At 44.3% G+C, this 21,181-nt stretch overlaps 1 protein-coding gene across 1 annotated transcript in view; it reads right to left on the reverse strand.

Annotated features, from left to right (window-relative positions):
• Window positions 1-21,181, reverse strand: part of tmtc2b (transmembrane O-mannosyltransferase targeting cadherins 2b) — a gene marked incomplete at both ends in the record, with an annotated part of 96,070 nt that overhangs the window by 30,522 nt on the left and 44,367 nt on the right. The window contains one exon of the mRNA XM_083667249.1: window positions 16,993-17,569. Coding sequence (XP_083523375.1) covers window positions 16,993-17,569 — 577 coding nt within the window. The remainder of the gene's footprint in view (window positions 1-16,992; window positions 17,570-21,181) is intronic.

The following is a 21,181-nucleotide window of genomic DNA, read 5'->3' on the forward strand; positions in this document are numbered from 1 at the left end:
TGCTGATGGCTCTCTGGCCCTGGGCCCACACATACACACTAGTCCGATACCTGGCCAGAGGACAAACAAGTATGTCATCCTAACTCACTAACTGGCTCCCCTGCCCTGGTACACAGTGAAACGCCGCCACACTAACCAGATCCATATGTCTGTAGGGAGGCTTTTTCATTTACATGTGTGTGCTCTGAAAAGTCTCTGCTAGGTACAGGCTAATGCCTTAACAGCAGTATCACATACATGAAATGTTTGCATGCACAATGTCAGTGACCCCTCTTGGTATACCTCTTGGTATCTAGGGACTCGGTTTACTGACTGGTCTACTCAACCTGCTATGGGAAAACTGAATGAAAAAGAAAACAGGATACCAGAGAACAAACTGGAAATGCATTAACGTCTGCTAGGAAAGCTCTGGAGGATATACACACTCCTAGTGGCGGCGGATAACTCACTCCAGCCCATCACTATTATCTCATAAGTAAACAAACATGTGCATCTCCCTAATATGCCTGCAGTTAAAATGTCTTGTCTTTTCAAAAGCATAAGTTCAATTACTGGCCCGGCAAGGGGTCTCCCAGTGCCACAACTCCATTATACAGAGAGCCAAGAAATTCCAGCTTTGTCTCTTTTGTCTCTAATCCAGTTTAGCTTGAAATAAGTGGTTTAGCAAAACTCGGTAGGAGGCATGAGGGCTTTATTCCCCTCCTTTTTTTCCTTTTTGTATTTCAGGCTCAATCAGTTCAGAACTGAAACAATTTAGCCCTTTATGAGGCAGGCATGTGAATAAAATATCCTTGGAGATGAAGTGCAAAATAGACCAATTACAGAAAGTCTTTTTTGTGCTTTGCATGCCTTTCTTCTAAACACTTGGGGTGGAAACGAGTGGGAAGAGAATTCAATCAAAACGTTTTTTTTCTCTTCTCAAGAGCAGCCACTGAGAGACACGCTGTGCCATTGATTAGACGTGGGGATGGGCATTGGTAGCATTCGAAGAAATATAATAGAAGCAATATAATACATAGATTGTTTGCGGCAGATCCATTTAACACACACACACACACACACACACACACACACACACACACACACACACACACACTTTTCATAACATATACCACCATTCAATAGGATTTTGAGACCACTCTGCTACACGTCCCACCTGACTAACTCAACCTCCCATCTTTGTATTGATGTATATTCCATGTAGTATTGCATATTATACAGGACTGTTCTCCTCTTTCCTGCTGAGGCTGTTTTGATCATTGTCTTTCAGCAAGCAGAGAATCCCAGCGTTTAAACAACACACTGATTGTTTGCAGGCATGACAAGATAAGAACTCAGCTGTGTTACTTCCCTATAACGTGTTATGCATTAACGGCAGCTGCTTGGTCAATGTTTCTAGGATGATTTAACATGTCATGCAATGATCACACCGGTTAAAAAAAAAAAAAGTGACTGACTTACAACGTTGTTAACAGAGTAATATGGCATTACTACACTGGTATGGGGGGCAACTGGATGTACTGTGTTGCCAATCATGTTGCTACTGAAATAGATGGCATCTACAATAGGTTACAACCAAAGTGAGTATGCCGTGAAATAGTTAGCACACATGAAACACAAACTAGATGAACAGGATTGAACTGCTGAGCAAACCTTCAAATAGCTTCAAGTCACCTCATACTTTGATTAGGCATAGCTGGTGTCATAACCTTGACATTGATCACCTCTCATGATAACAGAGCGTGACCATGGCTCATGTGGACTGCATTGGGTGGTCATGGTATGAGTACAGGCCACATGGGCAGAGGGGTCACAAGGTCAAACCTTAACTGGGCCAGCCTTGCAGTACTCTGTGGATCAAAGCATTTAACCTGCATGTGTGAACCCATCACAAGCCAACATAGTTAGTCAGCTGCCAATGGAATCTTCACAATATTTAGGGGGAGAGAGAGACAGAGAGACAGAGAGAGAGACAGAGAGACAGAGAGAGAGAGAAAGAGAGCGAGAGCGAGAGAGAGAGAGAGAGAGAGAGAGAGAGAGAGAGAGAGAGAGAGAGAGAGTCCCTGGGAACAGGCCAAAGATGAGCGGGAATCTGTTTGAGATAAAAGCAGACATTTATTGACTGTGAAACATTCAAGATAAGGGAAATAAAAACGCTGGGTTTCTAGTAGAGAGGCAGATGCTGGGAGGAGAGGGAGATGAGGCAAGGAGAGGGGGAGGATGAGAGAGAGAGGACATGGCATCTCTTCCCATGAGAGGAAATTACTTTCAAAGGATATAACTCTGCATGGGACTGACAACATTAATACTACGGCTACTTAGACAAGAGCCATTGACAAGTTAAATAGTGGAGCTGAACCTACAAGCACTTCCTTTCCCTCACAAGTGATATTGGTTGTGATTAAACTCTCTGTGTGACAGTCTATAGAAAGAAAAGCCAAGGTGGAATTTAACCTGAGGTGATGAAAGCAAATCGAGCCTGGAAAATGTTCAGCGGGATGCCTAAAGTTACGCCAACTCATGCTCTGCTAGTCAGCCTTTATTAACCATAATCACAAAACCAACAGAGGATCCGTTACAGAATCCTGCATACCAGCACTTCCCCTTGTTCTCTCCCCCCCCCCCATCAACCCTCTCTCTCTCTTTCTCCTCTCTCTCTCTCTCTCTCCCCCCCCCCCCCCCTCTCTCTCTCTCTCTCTCTCTCTCTCTCTGTCTCTCAAACACAACCTACAGTATTAAACACATTCTTGTTTGATGTTCCAATCATTCGGAGGAAACCACAATCACACACACTAACAGTAAAAAATGGCTCCTTTTCATTGCCAAAGACAGATGACCCTGGTTAGAGCGTCAGTGGGGATCTCATCCACCCCCATCCCATCCACGCCCTACCATAATCAAGAGTACATTAATGCCCTCATCAGCAGCAATCAGCCATGTCAACCTAAAGACCCTCAGTAGAAGTACCAAAACATCACGTTTCACGCTCCCCAACCAGAGGGTGTGGATGAAATCTGAAATGTGACCGTCTGGTCTGGGGTAAGGGGAGTGTGGTGTTAGAGCTACACAAGGAGGGAATGTGCTATGTTAGCTAGCCCAGTGCGGTCTCTCCCTTGATTGAGGTGGTCTGACACCAACCAGAGACCTCAGAAATATAAACATTTAATCAATGGAAAATGCGATACCGTTGGTTGAGTTTGAGTGATTAGGCTGGTAACCTGAGTTGGTAGCAAACCAACATGAAGTTTGAAAAGCAAACCAAACATTATGATAATATGATCTTGTTTCCGAAATGATGGTCAAATTGTCATGGAGAAGCCAATCACACGCTAATATAATATACTTGATTGAGAGAGTCCAACAGGTCAAGTAGGCCACAGACCAACACTGGCTTAAATAATGTGGTTACTTTCTACTGTGCTTACCTTACATTAGCAGTGTCAGGATCAGGATCATGTCAATATCAATTAACTGAAGTGCCATACAACCAGGCCAAGGGAAATAACTATAAATATGTATCTTTATTAGTAGCAAATATTAGCCTAAGCCATTATCAGAGGACGGGAAAGGGTCATTGTACAATAATAATAATGTGATAATAATAAAGTCTATTCACCCTCTAAATGTTTCATTGGAAATATTTATTGAGTGAAACCACAGTGAGGGCCTGAAAAATAAACCGACATCCCTTACATTTTAGTCTCTTTTTTTCCGTATTTATTTATTCTGGGCAGTTCTGCTTGTGAGAGTCTACAGCACTTGCCAAATTTGCTGAGACAAGATGCTGATTCAAGCTTGCTTGCAGGGGGGATGGAGAGAGAGAATAGAGGGGGCCCTGCAGTTTGATGATAATTCAAAACGATTTTCACAAAACTGCATGGATTTGGGATTTTCTAAAGAGCTGTATGTTCCCAGTCGCCTGTTGGCACCACTGTCAGGAACAGATTTGCCCTCTGCCTGGATTCTCCTTCATTACCATGCTGTTGGGAGATCAGACCTCCTGTTTGCAGGGTTTACAGGCACTGTAAGCCTCTTCCCAGAACATGCATGGAGGAGACAGACAAAAGCTCTGGTCCAAACCAAGCAGATCTGCTGTGCTTTCAGAGGGCTGTCAGAAGCTAACTGTCGAAAATGACTTCCTTACATTTCTCTCAGACAGCCATTTCTCTGAGTGGTTTCCAGATGTGTTTTTGTCTTCTTACCGTCCACCACATCTCTGTGACAATATAATATGATCACTCTTCATATTGGCCATATTTGGCTGGAGAGAAGTTCAATAAAGACATTGTGATGATGAATAGCTGAATCAAGTTATGCAGCATTTTGAGTTTATATCAGTTCAAGTTTAAACATCAATTGATAATTTGCTACTTGACATTTCAGCTTTGGCTATGATAAATGGATATTTCAGTCACGAATATGAGCATGAATAATATTGTGTGCAAACAAACTCAGATATTTAACAGATAAATGCTAATGTATTACCCCCTAACATAGCAAGGTAAAGTGAAGGGTAATAACCTGCAACATCATTTCACAGATGGATGACTAAACAGAGAATAATTACCCTCTCAGTGACAATGTGTGTGTGTGTGTGTGTGTGTGTGTGTGCGTGTGTGTGTGTGAGTGAGTGTGCGTGTGCACGTGCATGCGTGTGGTAGAATATTGGAGCCATCCTCTCCACTGACTCATTGAGAGAAAATTAGCACTGTCACTGGTACACTTTAATTAAAGGGCACTCAGTGGAAACCCATGAAATGATATCATATCATACTGGAACCCCCTCTAATAAGGTCACGCTACAAATATTGACTAAAAACATAATGGAAAAACTGATAATATGGGTCACTAGAAGGACCATGTATAATCAAGACTGTACATTCTTTCCCTCAAAGTTCTGACACTTGATCAGAACATTTCCAGAGGACCTCAAGAACTAACTGCAGATAAAGATCATGCCCCTCCATTTATACAGCTTAAAAGCATTGAACAAAAAAAATGCATCCAACTGACTAACATTCACAAAAAGGACTGTGGACTACTGTCTGTGTAGCAGCAGAACTGAACCATAGCCTCTGACACGGAACCAAATACACAAATGCAGAGATGAAGAAGAGACTGGGATGTTTGATATGGTGGGAAGCATTCTGCCCATAAAAATAAAGTGAGAATACAAATTTTTTTTTTTCTCGCTTTATTTTATGGGCAGAAAGAAATGCTCAAGCTTGTGTGGGAATATTCCAGGCATGACTGACTCCTTCCTTCTGGGTCTCTCATCCTGGCATTCCCATCTCTCCCTGTAGCCTTTTACTAGAATTGGGGCATGATAACTAACATTCTGGATATGCACGCCAGCATTCCACGAGATTACAAATGAATTTAGAGAGTAAAAGAGGAATTCCCAGATGTGTTGACAGAGGAGGGTGTGGTACACTATGAATTCTTACATTATGTTACTGCTTCCATACCCTAGTATAGAATCTAGTTCTCTGTGTTGGAAAATGTGTAGCATGACCAAGTGTTCTTATTGAGAATATTATATAAAAATGGGGTATACCTGATTCATTGTACAGTAGAAGTTGCTTCTCATAACTGCATTGCTTTGATACTGAGGATAACTTCCCTTTTGACACATGGAAATAAATTTGTAAAAAATGTAACCACAATAAAAACATCAGAAAACCTTATTCAGCCTCCAAATACATCATCAAGTATGGTAGAGTTATTGTGTGGTGTGTAAACATCTTGTTGCTTACAAAATGAGCCTTTGATCACTCAGAGAGACTTGGAGAGAGAGAGGGGATTTCATCAAAGCAATCTTAATACTGCTGAAGTGGCGGGTTGCTGACTTTGTTATGAGGAGGAGGAATTTCCACAGTTTGCATTCATGTTTACAGGCTGATTGTCCGACGTGGCTCCGCTCCACCACTGTGATAATGACTCCAATGTGTCACAGTGGAGAAATGAGGAATGAGTCTAGGCCAAGACAATTTATTCCCAAATTGCCAACTGAATGTTTAAGGACAAGAACTGCAATAGAATGAGAGAGAAAAATAAAAAATCCAGCTGTGGAACATTACTCAATCTTTCATGTCTGCATTAGCAGACTCAACACAATACATGTGTCTAATCACAGGGAACTAGTATTACAGTAAGTCAAATGACCAGAGAGCTCTCTCATTACCCATTAATCACCGTGCTTAAACGGTCAGCGTGACTGTTATGAAATGGTATGCAGTCTGTCTGAGGGGAGCAGGAGACCCGGAGCACGAGCAGTATGACATTGATAGATGAGACTGGGACTGGACTGGACTGGACTGGACTGGCCTGGGCTACAGGGACCAGAGGCTGGGACTGGGCTCGGAAACTAGGCTGGGCTGCCTGGTACCAGAGGCAGAGGACTCAGTGAGGCCTCCAAGGCATACACTTGGAACTACACAAAAGGCGTTGTCTTTCTTAGATTATCATTGATTATGAATGAGACGTTTCTTACATTGTTGATGCAAAAATAAAAGAAAGGAAAATCCATAACTCAATCTCATGTGCAGGTAGGGTAGTGTATTTCATAAGACATGGGGTACTCAATGCCTCACGCAACCTCTGGGAGTTTGCAGAGGTCAGCGGAGGACCAAGATGTTCTGCATGAAATATAGAGAAAGGTTGTGTGAATGTTTCAGCGTGTCTGCATGTCCTAAAAATAGACCACCCAGTTTACAGTTCGCTGGGAACAACAAGACGTCCAAGCAAGGGACATCAGATGGAACATTGCCCTGTGAGAATGTTCTGTCCAGAAGCCTCTCTCTCTTTCTCTCTCTCTTCCCTTCTCCGCCTCCTCCTCTCTCTGTCTATGCTGTATCTCTCTCTCTCTCTCTGTACTGTATCTTCCACTTTCCTTCCTCTCTCTCCATCCCCCCCAGCCCTCTTTCTCTCTATCTCTATGTATCTCTATCTCCCCCCCCTCCCTCTCTGCTGCTGAGTCTCTGAGTCTCCAGAGGCTGCTGCAGCCAGAGCCAGGGTGATGATGCGAGGGGGGGGGGCAGTGGCCTTTACAGCAGTGCTCAGTGGGTATTCACAGCCAAGACACATAACCTCACCAGGCAGCCTATCACATAACCTCAGCAGACAGCCAATCACATAACCAGCAGTCAGCCAATCACTTCAGGTAAAAACCGGATCATTACTCAGGCTGAGGTCAGAATGGCTTCTACTGTTGTTAAATAAAGGACAACCCACCAGAGAGCTCTCACAGATACTGCATACGGGCCTTTAGAAATAGGTAGAAATACCTGACATTTTCAGCTCAGATGTATTGTAAACATATACATAAACTGGTCTCCATATAGAGTGGATGAATTGAAGACCTCATAGAGACTGTAGTGCCATCCTCTTCTATAGTCATAAATGAGCTGGTTCTGGCTCAGTGGTTTTACATATCTGTTCATTTGGTGAGTCGACAAAAGGAGGCGTTCCCAACAGGGACTGTGATTAAGTCACTGAATCAATGCCACTATTTCACAATAAAAAGAAAAATATTTTTAGAAAAATATTAGTTAGATTAAACATATCAATTAACCTTAAGGCATTTTCAGTATACAAATTACCATGTTATTCTTCAGCTGTCAAAATACACAACTCTCAATAAAATACAAATTAAAAGAAGAAAATCTAAATAACTACATTCTCCACTCTGAATCTGGCTGATGTGAAGCTGATTTCAGCAAATGTGCTGTCATGACAGCAGCGAGGACATGAGCTTCATATTATCATCTGGATCCAGTAACATTGGTTATTTTAAGCCAAGCGTATGAATCAAACGTCCTCAGCGAAAGCCTAATGATCATGGAACAGGCAGTCTACTAACCACAGAGTCTATATATAACTCACAACATCACAGTTCACTGCATCTACTGTATCTGCTGTTGCATTGACACATCCAACTCTTGTAATGTAACTATGGGAAAAATGAACACAGAACCAATGGAGCGGCTCTAATACCCTGAATAAAACTACAGAGCCAAACCGAGCTGAGCCAAGCTGAGCTGTTGTTGACTGCCCTTAATTTGCATCCATCGTAGTGTCTCAAACAGTGCTGGAAAAGACAATCTCAGAGGTAGCACAGTAGGGTTTGGGTCGGCCCTGCAGTGTGTTAAAGACCCTTTGTTTGATAGCTAGCTGATACTGAAGAGGGAACAGCTTACTGATAAATAAGACAGAGACCAAGCACTCAGCCTACATATTGAGGAGTGGAGTAAAAGTGTCTGTGAGATATTTTCAGCAGCGGGTCTCTCTTTGTTGTACAGAGATGTCATGTTCCTTTATGCTGGTTACTGAGCAAGCTTCGGTTCTCCCTCTCTCGCCACAGGCAGAGCCGGGTGGGGGTCACAGCGTTGGCTGTCTCCCGACACGATGCATGTCAGCTTCTCTTATCCCTGATGGGTGGTGGTAGGTGAGAAAGACCCAGCTCCAGTCACTTTCCATCAGCACATTCCCACTGGCCACGTGTCCTGGAGTGCTGCACAGTAGGACTGAACAGAACAGGAGGAAGGCCTATTCTCAGACCTGTTCATTCAGCATAGAGCATAGTATGGAATTTCTCTTCACACTAAACTGTTATTGATATTAGCCTCTTTAGAATGGAAACAGTTGAACAAAGCTTTATTGATCATGTGCCTAGAACTGAGACCATTTAAAAAAAAATAAAGCAATACTATACACTGGATCTAGTCTCATGCCATAAATCCTCTCAGCTTAATTTGCAAATACACATTTACAGTAGCTCTCTCCAAAGACAGATGCATTATGGAGCAGTCTGGATATAACTCTCCCTCCCTGCCCAGACGAGACCCAGCAGTATGTATCCCCAGGTGTAGTGGGAGGCAGGTAGGTGAGGGCAGGGGATACAGTCTGCCTCCACCATGCTCACTCCATCATATAGTGACAGTAGCCATTAGAGCATGCAGAAGCCATCTGTGGAGCCCCAGGTAGACTGGGGAGGGCCTTGTTTCACAGTAACACATCACACAGCAAGGACATGTCACATCTACATGCAGGGGGCACAACTCTCCTGCCCTCACACACATGCATACACAGTTACTCACACACACGCATGCACACACACACACACACACACACACACACACACACACACACACACACACACACACACACACACACACACACACACACACACACACACACACACACACACACACACACACCCATCTCTGGTTCTCACCCTCCCTCAAGGAGCCCTACACACATCCAGACAGTGTCACACAGAGCCCCCACCTGAAGTCTGCCCCCCTCTTCCCCCTCTTTGATAGATAGACCACAGCCTCACCAGCTAAACAACACCTGAGCACTGCTGAGGTTAACTGAGCATGCTCCATCACCAGCCAGACACCTTTACCAACAATATGTACTTACAGACATAATAGGAATCTGAGGACGGTAAATATGTGAGGTGGGGTGAAAAGTGGGGTGGGTGTAAGATGTGAGAATGTAAAAAAATAAAAGAATACTATGTTTTTAATCTAATTCCAGGTGAGGAAATACATTTCCAATAGCTGATGTATACATGAAAGGGAATAAATGACGTCTGCAGGTTGTTCTGAGGCAACACTATATGTCCTTGTCCTGTAGTGGAACTTTCCCCCCTTCTTTTACAAGAGGTGTGTGTGTGGGGGGGGGCATTAGTCACATTAGGTGACAGCATGATATCACCCCCGGCTAATTCATCTTCTTCCAGCTGACAGTTGTAACATATTGTGTTTCAGCAGTGTCTGTTCACAGGGTGACTCTCAACCCCTTGGGGACATTAGATCATGCGTGGGTTTAGGGAACATCAATGACCACCAGTGAATGGTGTCTTGTTCCCATAGTTAAAAGTACACATGATGACGCAAGTGGTGCTGTGTTTTCTCCCCTGCTGTAGATGTTATGGCCACTGGATATAGCATTATGTGGGTACAACTGTCCTCAGACAAAAACAAAAAGACAATGGCCATTCACTTCTTATAAACACAACTGCAACCGCAGATCAAGAAGGGAGCTATCTTAATTTCATTTAATTTGTCTTCTCTTTTTTTTATAAATTTTAAGGCTCTAGAATCGACAAAACTCTTTGTCACACAGTTGTCCAAACATTCACTTTAATAGCTAACCAACAAAGCAATTTGCACTGTGGAAAAACATTGCAAATGCCAAGTCCTCAGGAAAGACATTTTACTGCGCATTGCTAATGAATAAACATTCTGAGCTCATATTGAAAAGCAGTACAACGTCCGCCAAACTAGGTGTACTAATTGTATCTGACTTCAGTATCTGTTATTGAAAATGAGCCTATTAACCAGTTCCACGCAGAACATTAGCTAATAAAAAGCCTTTTTTTCCACATAAAGACAGATTGGTTACACCACACACATTAAAGCTGCCAACAATGTTATATGTGGATGCTAATAAAGTATTTGGTAGGCGTAATACATGCTAGCATGCTTCCATAAATGCTATAATCACTTACAAAGGCGATATGAATATCCATGTTCTAAAAAAACACACGTTGACCATGTTGAACATGATTCACATCGCTTCTGGCTATAGTACATGTCTTTGCAATATCATTGGAACAGGTCCTAATCCTGAGCTACCTCCAGAGTTGAAATTGGAGCAGAATTGGATACCCCTTGGTGTAAACTACGAACAGCCCCCATACAAACAGATGCTGTGTTGTAAGAAGAAACAGCACAGTAATAATGTTAGTGGCAGAATATATAATGGTTTGTTTGTTAGTCATTAAAACGTAACATCACAGCATCAGATGTACAGGATAGAAAACATCTACTGTACGTCTGAATGTTAATTTTAACCAGCTCTTTAAGCTCAGTGATGTATAACTTTGATTGGCTGTTGGAGCAGAGTGTGTTTTTTTAATGGCCGTGAGTAGCAACAGAAAGCATCCAAGAGTTCTAGCAGGTCTCTCAATAAAACTCTCCCCAGGGCCAAGGGATAAGAAGCTGCCAAGTCCTCAGACCCAGCCTCCCTGTTAACCCAACATGTGCCTATTCACTTACTGTACTCACTCTCCCTTTCTCTTTTTCTTCTCTCTCTCGCTCTCTCTCTCTCTCTCTCTCTCTCTCTCTCTTCAAGTTGAAGTTAATGAGATTTCTAATATAGGCAACTTTCTTTCAGCATATCTAAATAGAAATGCAAATTGAGGACATTTGAGATGGACAGTGGAGACACATTTGATGCAACCCCAGTCTTGAGAGGATAATGAAAAGTACTGTCCCTCTTATGAGGCAAGGCATATGACAAAATCATATGAATTTATTCTCAGCCTTAACAGTAGATTGCATACAAAATGCTCAGAAAATAATCAAGCAATTTTCCAGGAAATGGCGTTTGCGAAATTGGGGTGATAGAGTGCTCCATCTCTGCTCAAGCTTATCTCCCCTGTGTGTGACAGAGCTTCATAACTGACCAATCAGCAGCCAGTCAGCCGGCCCGAGGTGTAAAGGGCTTTACACACTACAGTGCTGACCAGAACCATACTGTGCTGGCTCAGATATTTTCCTTTCACGTTGTCCTTTCCACCACTATTTCAGCAAGTAGGGTGGATGCATAACCAGGCCGGCCCAGCGCAGCTTAGCTTGGCTCGGCTTGGCTCGGCTCAGTTCAGCCCTAAAGTGTGAATTAGGCCCAAAACGTCATGGACGTCGGCTATCACAGGCTGGCAGAGACAAGTGCACATTAGCATGTGAATACCATCTCCAACAAATTAGGCCCAAATAAAGGAGCTTGTTGGAGAGATCAGAGCTCATATGGAATGGGAGGGGTGAAACAACAACAACAACAACAACAACAACAACATTCCAATGAAACATGATGAAATATGCAGGAAATATGCAGTTTCTGATGACTGTTTGAGAACGCTGGCTTTACCTTTAATAGTGCAGATATGTCAGTTGTTCTTGGAGGGAGGGCCAGCTAACATTGTTAGTAAGGGATACACAGGCGTTCTTCCTTACTAAATGTTTTCTCCATCTCTCTCCCTCCCTCCCCTTCTCTCCCCCTCCCCTACCTCCTCACCAGTTGTAGAGTGACTGTATACACTATACAGGCATGGCTCCGTTGGCAGGTTTCATAGAGTGGCCAGCACTATGAACCTGTCAAGCAGAAACCACAACCAGGCCACTGCTGCCTAGTGGGCTGCCATGGCGGGTGAGGAACAGACAATGACTTCACTCAAGAGAAATGCCAACAAATCAACACCGAGACTGTACACTGTGCATAAAACCTGAGTAGATTGGGAGAGAGTACTATGTTTGTGTTGTAAATGTATGAGAACCACACTGTATACAGTGTGTTCAATTGCACAGTTCCTGCAGGTATTTGAATTTGGCCAGCAGCTAACTTGGCTAGTAATGGTATGTCTAATCCCTCAAAGTGGTGTCTTGTCCAGCTTTCATCGAGTCAGAGGATATTACTTGATTCATTGAGGATCTCTGGTGCACGCACACGCGCACATGCACACACGCACATGCACACGCTTGCACACGCACACACACGCACACACACAAACACAAGCGCGCGCACACACACACACACACACACACACACACACACACACACACACACACACACACACACACACACACACACACACACACACACACATCTGCAGCCTGCAGACTGAGATTAATCCCTTGTGGCATTCCATGTTATTACGAATGCTTGGTGGTTATAGCATGGATATCCTCTATTAGTGGCACAATAAACACAAATGAAATCAGGCTATATTTACTTAGCAGTTACAGTCAATCTGGTTTGACCATTTGGCTTGGCTGCTCTAGTTAAGAACACAGACCACAGCCCAAACACGGGGCAATAGCATAGACACCAAGGAATGAACAAAATCTACACGCTGTTTGATTCTAAAATATGCTTGGAACAAATTTGAATATGTGATGTTCAGTGTGGTAGGAGCTGACAAATAAGATTATGTCATAATGACTAATGTCAACAAATTAACCACAATCTCCTGAATGAAAATAAAGTATAATTATGTTCATATAATCAAGCAATCTGGGTGCTTTAAGTAGGCAATAAATTAGCTTTTTCTTCATTTAAGAAGAGACACTATTACAAAAAGATGTTGAGAAGTCAGAGTCATGCACGACAGAGAATTACTCTGAAGCCCCAGGCTTCACTGTCTGGTTCGTCAGACCGCACACAGAACCCATAACGACACAATGGGAGATTTGCAGGCGATATAAAACTGTAATTTAATTGACTGCAAGCCACAATCAGATAAAGAGCCCATTCTGCCATCCTAACGGTGTTCTCGAAATTGTCAAACTACTCCAGTGGAGAGTAGATATATGAAGGAATAGACCACTAGCACCATGTTAACATGTCACACAGACAGCTGCTGCTGTCTTGGACCACATCTCTCTCGTAAAGCAGATCTTATCTCGATGAGACTAGCCTGGATTCCATGAAAGATTCCATGAAAAATAAAACAAAAGAAGTAACTCCCTTACAGTATATTCCAGTACGATGACAGCTGTACTTTAACGCCTTAATTCCATGTGATGCCTTAATAATGCTTCTAATCACAGAGCATCTGGCCTCTAACTTCCTACCTCCACCGTCGCCTGCTCACACGCTTAACGATAGGAAGTTCTACATCACAAAGCTTAATGGCTCAGCTCTCATCACCTGATATATCTCAGGCCTCAACTGAGGAAAACCATATTTATTTGTGTTGTGTCCGTTCCAGCGCTTTACATATACACAGTCTAATGTTTCTAAGGAGGTGGGTGCTAGCCTCCCTTCCACGTGCCATGAGGACTCCTTCTGATCCTCATCTGTCAAAGTGACTCACTCTTCAATGAGAGAGAGAGGGAGTGAGGGATCAAGAGGGAGAGAGGCAGAGAGAGAGATAGGTGGGGGGATGAGAGAGAGAGAGAGAGAGAGAAAGAGTATGTTGATGTACTGTATGTATGAGGTTGTGTGTCTGTACAGTATGTACTGTATGAGGAGCTCAACGAAAAATTCCAATGTATGTATTGTAGGTATCTGATACCTACAGTTGAACTGAGAGAGAGAGAGAGAGAGAGAGAGAGAGAGAGAGAGAGAGAGAGAGAGAAAAGGGGAGCTAGGAGCTGGGTAGCCTAATGTCAGCAGGCTAGTCACAGTCATAATAATAAAGCAGACATGTGAGATCAGGTTACAATATTCATCAAGATGAATTGGCATTGTGATCACAGGAAAGGAACACTGTGTAACCTAATATTAACAAGGAACGCAGGAGACCTGCCAACCTAATGGGATCCCAGTGACGAGAGTATTTGTCAACCCTTTTCATGTCATCGGCTCGGCTCTGAAAGCTGAATATTACAAATACCAAATAAGGCCGACTTAGTTCAAAAGGATAGTGTTTTACAGCATGGGCCTCCGCAAAGCAGTGGTGTGCAGCGAAACAAATGTGTGCAGACCTTTTTGGTAATTGGGTGTCATCTCTAAGTGTGTCTGCTCCAACCAACACAAACACTTGCACCCAGTACTGTAGGCAGAGCAGTAGATGGGAGTGTTTAAAGGACGTGCCAAGGGGAGTGGGGCAAATGAGTCATTCCACGTTCACAATCAACAATAGGCGAACATAGTTTGAACATTATTTGATCATAACTGGCACACCAGTAGAACCTCTAGAAATACTGTACAGGTATGTGGCCCCAATTTGCTTTTGCTAAAGGAAATTCTGGTGATACAGCGCACACCCACTAATTACCGGAGACCTGTCCTGAGCTAACTGAAACTTTGCTGAATGAAATTACCAGCATAGCACCCATATCAACTAAACCTCGCGGAGCACAGCACACTTTTAGCGGAAGCAAATTGGAGCCCTGTATGTCTTATTCATTCTAAAACGAGAGAGAGAGAGAGAGAGAGAGAGAGAGAGAGAGAGCCCACAACATCATAATCCTTCCTGGCCCACGTTGACCAGGGTAGCTTCAGCATAGCATGTTGAGGAGCAGAAGCAGGTATACTGCATGACCCCACAGAGAGACAACAAATGCAGCAGTCCAGACCCACTTTGCCTTGCAAGTCTCACCTGTATGAAAAATACATTGAAAGTAAATGGGATTTAGCGATATGTATGCATAGCAGGGTGTCTGCTGAGACAATTAAACAGCAACAGCATGAGGAGAGCGATCAATAGGCTCTGGGCTCTGCTAGCGTTGTGTAAGGATCTGCCACTCATCTCTGCTGAGAGGGGACAGGATTGACAGGGGAGATGGGAGATGTGTTTGTGGGGTGGATTTCCAATCAAAAAGATGAAAAGCTGTCAGATACAAGGTATCATCTCTTCCAACCCCGCACCCTCTCGCCTACCCAGGCCTGACAAGCTATTAGAAGTCCTGTCTGCCTCTGTCAATGGATGGGCCATACTCCAGAGGACACACAGCCTCAGATAAGCCTTAAATCATGAGTGGCTAGCGCAGAGACAGCCACATGCTCGCTTTTTTCACACTGAGATGAGCCTTAAATGCAGTAGTTCCTTATTCTGCTTTATCTCTCTTTCCTACTCTCTCCTCTCTGCTGCTCCCTCTCTTTCCTGCCCCCCACCCCACCACCACCATCTCTCCTTGCCACAGCACATCTCCCTGACACACCCTGTCCTTCGCCTGTATGTGTCAGAATGCTACGGTGCCTTTGGCTCCCACAGACCCCTTTTGTCACATTTGTGCACATGTCTTGTTCAATTTGCCCTGATGGGCTCAGAGTTGTGGAAGTCACATTGACTAGACAGCAGATGGTAAAAGCTTTTGACAGGGCACAGTTGAGGAAAAGGCTACTTGATGGCAGTGTGCTCAAAAAAGAAACAAGGAAACAAGGAAAATGTGCAACTGCAACAGATCCAGTTTTCTTGGATCTGTTGCAGTCTTTTTTCCATTTTCCATATCTCTCTCTCTCTCTGTATAACAACAACAACAACAACAACACACATACATAAAAACACACACACACACACATAAAAAAAAACACACACATACACACACACACATACACACACAGACACACACACACACACACACACACATATATATATATATATATATATATATATATATATATATATATATATATATATATATATATATATATACTGTACTCAAATGATAAAGATTAATTCCAACACTAATGCTTCACATGAAAACAAAACACTTCCTCATCATTAGTGTTTCATTAGAGCATCATTCATCTCAATAACTTGCACTACATTACAGTGACAGACGGGTAATTAACAAATCATTATCAAACTGGGTTGGTTTGGATTATTTGGTCATTGGCTGAAGTGTTTTTTAATTGGGGGATAGTAACAAATGGGGTTGCAAGGGGGAGGTAATGATACATAATGACACTGTTTAAGGAGGATGGAACGTTTCTACACAACATGACAGCAAGTCAACGGGGTCCATGGGAATCCACATTCCTCTGACAAAACCATCCCATCACCCATGACCTCATTACCATAACAATACTTCTCTCAAACCCCACATGGGGTGCCAACTGCATTGACATAATGTATGGATGTGTGTGTCTGTGCATTTGTCTGCGTATATACAAACAGTATGTGCTAGATGTATATAAATAATCAAGAGAAGTGCTTTTTCTTTGTTTTCTTTCCTCACTTGTATATTTGACTTGCATTCAAAGGAAACAACTAAAAACAGCTCATTCCGGAATCACACAGCTGTATATACATTGACAAAATATTTTTCAAATTATATCCTAATGAAAAGCAAACAACACACACACACACACACACACACACACACACACACACACACACACACACAACCCCATTCGAATATATAAACGTTCCACTTGCGGTTTTCCAGGGTTTCGCAGGGGGGGGGGGGGAGCAGCAGGAAATCAGATACATGCGAAAAAACAGCACTGCAGGGCAACAGACAAACTGTTTACCTTGTAGAGGAGCATGATGACCTGACGCAACTTGAGCCGGTGGAAAACGCAGACGTCGTAGAGCGCCGACACGGCCAGCACGGTCACCCCCTGCTCTTTCCACAGCATACTGCAAGCAGCACAGCCCAGGCTACCCAGGAGCCAGGCCCCGAGCCTGCAGGGCCCCGCTTGGCCTCGCAGCCCGCAGTGACGTACGTAGCACAGCAGAGACAGCAGGAAGAAGAGAGCAGCTCCCACGTCCGCCCGGCCCACTACCCCCGCCACTGCCTCAGTGTGGATGGGATGGGAGGCAAAGAGTAGTCCAGCCAACAGGCTCCAGAGGCCCCCTCCCAACAGCACACGGGTCAGCCAGGTGAAGAGGCCCGTGACGGAGCAGTGGAGGCCCACGTTGACCAGGTGGTAGCCCCAGGGCTCCAGGCCGCCCAGGGCATGGTTGAGGCGGAAGGAGAGGGTGCAGAGGGGCCGGTAGGACTTGTGGCTGCCGCTGTGAGTGAGCAGGGTGCCCCAGAAGTCATCGTAGAAGATGTTGGTCCAGGGGGTCTCTGGGAGCAAGTCCTGGTTGGTTTTGATTGCACGGCTATGGGGGGGAGAGGAACACAGAGGGGTTAGAAGGGTGGGGGGGACAGACATGTGCTATGATGACCCTAGTGCATATGGGCAGAACTGTTCGAGTGCATCTTCAACATTGTGCTTGGGACTGGCATTTCAGTCAATTCAATCAATATGATACGAGTCCACTGTACCATTGCATTCAATAGGAATACAAGGACTGAAAATGTAAATGTTCTAGATGATATGTTGACCTTTATCTAGGATGGCAAACACATCAGAGGTGATTTCTCATTCCAAAAAGATATAAGCTCTTGATTCAAATCAAGGCATAGACATAGGCAAACTATTCTGTTTCATTTAGCATCGACTTAGACGTGAGTATCGGTTTCTACAGAAAGTATTGGGAGTGTATCATTCCCCAAAGGCAGGAGCTCTAGTCAGAAAACATATTAAAGCATAGGCATAGACTACTGACAAGGCATAGACAATGTATTGTGTTTCATAACATTTCAGAACAGGGTATGGACATAGACTTGAGTATGGGTTCCTATCTAGTATTGTGACCCTAAATCTGTATACAACTCCCTCTGAAAGTGTGGACATGTGGCATTCACTAGCAGACAATCAGAGAATGAGCAGCAGAGCGGGAAGCTCACCACGACCAACTCTTGTTGTGGACACAGGGATTGAGAAGGCGCACCACACCCTTGACCCAAAACAAATAAAGCAGCACAGTGGGGGAATGCCATGTTGGCATAATGAAGCATGGGGAGGCGGGCGCAGGAGGAGCAAAGACCTGTCAATCACCTAGCCGCCCAATGTTTACCAGAAACTCAGTGCTGGGTATCTCGGAAATAGACACGCCACACTGTGTCAAGAGAGAAACGGAATGGAGAGGGAGGAAGGGAGGGAGGGATGGAGGATGAATAACTATGTTTGTAGAAGGGATTACAAAGCTGTAAGGACCAGTGAAAGAATTGTAGAGCAGTGTTAAGGCCATGTCTAATCAGTACTGGGGGGCCATGGACACCCACAGAGAGACCATGCTGTCTGTGCATGTCTGAGGCATGTCCTTACATCAGCACAGGGCAGGTCTGCCTGGGCAATGGCACTGGGTCTTGTGCTACTGTACCGCCTCCCCACTGCTGGGGCATCACCCGCCTGTCTGACCCTGGTGGCTCAGTACCTCAGACACAGGCTGTGGGAAGGAAGGCGAGGCCCTGTTAGCCCCCCTACAGGAGTCGAGACCTAGAGCGTCTGGGTCTTTGTCACTCTGCTACCGAGGTGTCTGGCAGTGAGACAGGCAGCCTCTCCCCTCCTGTGTGTCTGGAGGGGGAGGTGACGGCCATGTAATGAGTCTCCTCTGAGAGGAGGTGCGTGATAACATAACACACAGGCAGGCGTGTAATTAAAAAGCCTGATGGATGGGACATGACACGTGTGATAACAAGCCGAGAGCTCCAGGTTGTAGTCAGTCCCCATGGCGGACACAATTAACACACGCAATTAGACAAGAGGAAAGAAAAGCAGGCGTGCACAAACAATTACAGACTGAGGCAAACAACACTTTAGACTGTAATTCAAACACGGCGACAAATTAATGCATGTGAATAATCTGAGAGACTACAGGCTTCTTAGATAACATAATAGCGTCAAGATGTATACTGTACATCGAAAATACCTGAGCTGTTGTGAGGCCCTTTCATCGAGCACAGTATTTTCCCTAGCCATTGACTCAAACTATGGCTGCCAATTGCAGCCATCTTGCCCTACCCCTCAATATGGTTCTACCAGAAAGCAGATGGGGGCTTGGGAGAGGGTGTGGTGATTGCAGCACACAACAAATGACCAAATAAACTGCCTCTGACAGAGTGAGTAGACATAGCCCCTTTATGATAGATCTGGGTGAAAATGAATACAACCTGGCCTAGTCTGGATGGAAGCTAGAAAGCAAAGTTAATCAGCTGAGGGGATAAACAGTAATATAATAGAAATGTCTGACATGTCAGTGAACAGACATTCAGGTTTCTCTGGGTCTCCATGAGCCAGCATGGGCCTCTAGCCCCCCGCCCTCCACTGGCAGGGTTAGCCAGGCCTCGGCCTACAGTAGACTATTTGCTCTGTTAGTGACTCAGATATGCCAGTTTATTTTTTCTGGCCCATTTGTCAAGTGAGATCTTCATCCCGCCACAAGAAGCTCACATAAGAGGCATTATGGTTCAATTACATCTTTAAACCATTTTGGAAGACAAGTGAGTGTTTTTCCATTGCACATTGTGGTGTAGCGGGGCCAGAGAGGACAGATACAGTATATATTGCCTCAAAACCACACCAGCTCTGGCACTGAAATAAAGATGGAAACCAATGCCAGCCAGTCAAACCCCCACTATCTCTATCTCCCTCTCTCTCTCTCTCTTTTTCTCTCTCTCTCTCTGCAGCTCAGCTATGGTTTCCTGAGTCTCTCTACATATGTTCACCTCTCGGATTGTCTCCTTCTTATATATCAGAGAGGCAGGAGGGCACCTACAGAGCTGTGGTTAACAGGCACTCATGGAAGGAGAGGATGGAGGGATGTGAAAAAAGAGTGGTAAAGAGAGGGATCTCCCCCCTGCCTAACCGAATCCACACAGATTAGCCACTACTGCTCCAAATTAATCTACTGAATGTGAAAAATTAATACATTTGCATTATGGCTTGCCCTAATCACAGCCAGTCTCTCCTAATCCATCACTACTCATTAATCCTCTGTTGCACTGACGGTCTCTGATCACCACAGTCCAGCCTGATCTGGCGCTGGCTGGCTACAGGGCCTGTTCGAGTGGAAGATTGGGTTTCTGTGGCTGGGCCCCATCTTTCTGAGAAGCTGGCAGGAGGCAGGACCTTTCTGTGCACTGCAAACCTTTTCCAGCCGGGAGCTCATTCCTCCCCCGACCGCACGACTCCCAGAGGAACGCTGGGATCATGTGACCGCTAACAAGAGAAAACCAAAGGCACTACTACCTCCCTCTCCTGCCTCCCCCCTCTCCCCCGGTCCACCCAAGTCATGTCTGGATCACCATCTTCAGCAGAAGGATCATGTGACTCAATCTGTCCAAATGTGTTTCCTTATCACTTTCCAGACTGTCAAGGTCTTTGCACACAGCCTGATGCATTTTTAATGCATGCCTGTTGCCCTCAATATTCGTATTCAAGATGTACTATATTGAAGGTGTATCCAAAGGTGGAGGTAAGCTATATGGTAGGTCAGTCAAGCTAATAAATAAAGAACCAATAAGTATTTTTTTAAAGAGGTACAACAGCACTAATAGATATTGTGAAGTATGTAGATAAACATCCCCTAGACAAGATAATGCTCACACTGTAGTAATTGCTGTGGTGGGCTGAGGAACCCAAACCCAGTGGGATAATAGCTGCAGCTTGGGACGATGTTTTAAGACAAGTACTGTATGACCTCATCAAAACAAAGGAAACGTAGGATCCCAACAGAAAGAAAAACAAACCCAGTGAAGTGCCTGGTCCTCGTATCAAAGCCATGACTAACCCTTCTCACAGTGTCCAAATCCTCAATGATGATCATTTTCCTCTCAACATGCCTTTTAAACACACTGCAACAGAAAACAGAGAGCCGCAGCTTTTG

The sequence above is a fragment of the Argentina silus genome (genome assembly GCF_951799395.1).
Source record: "Argentina silus genome assembly, chromosome: 3".
NCBI classification, from domain to species: domain Eukaryota; kingdom Metazoa; phylum Chordata; class Actinopteri; order Argentiniformes; family Argentinidae; genus Argentina; species Argentina silus.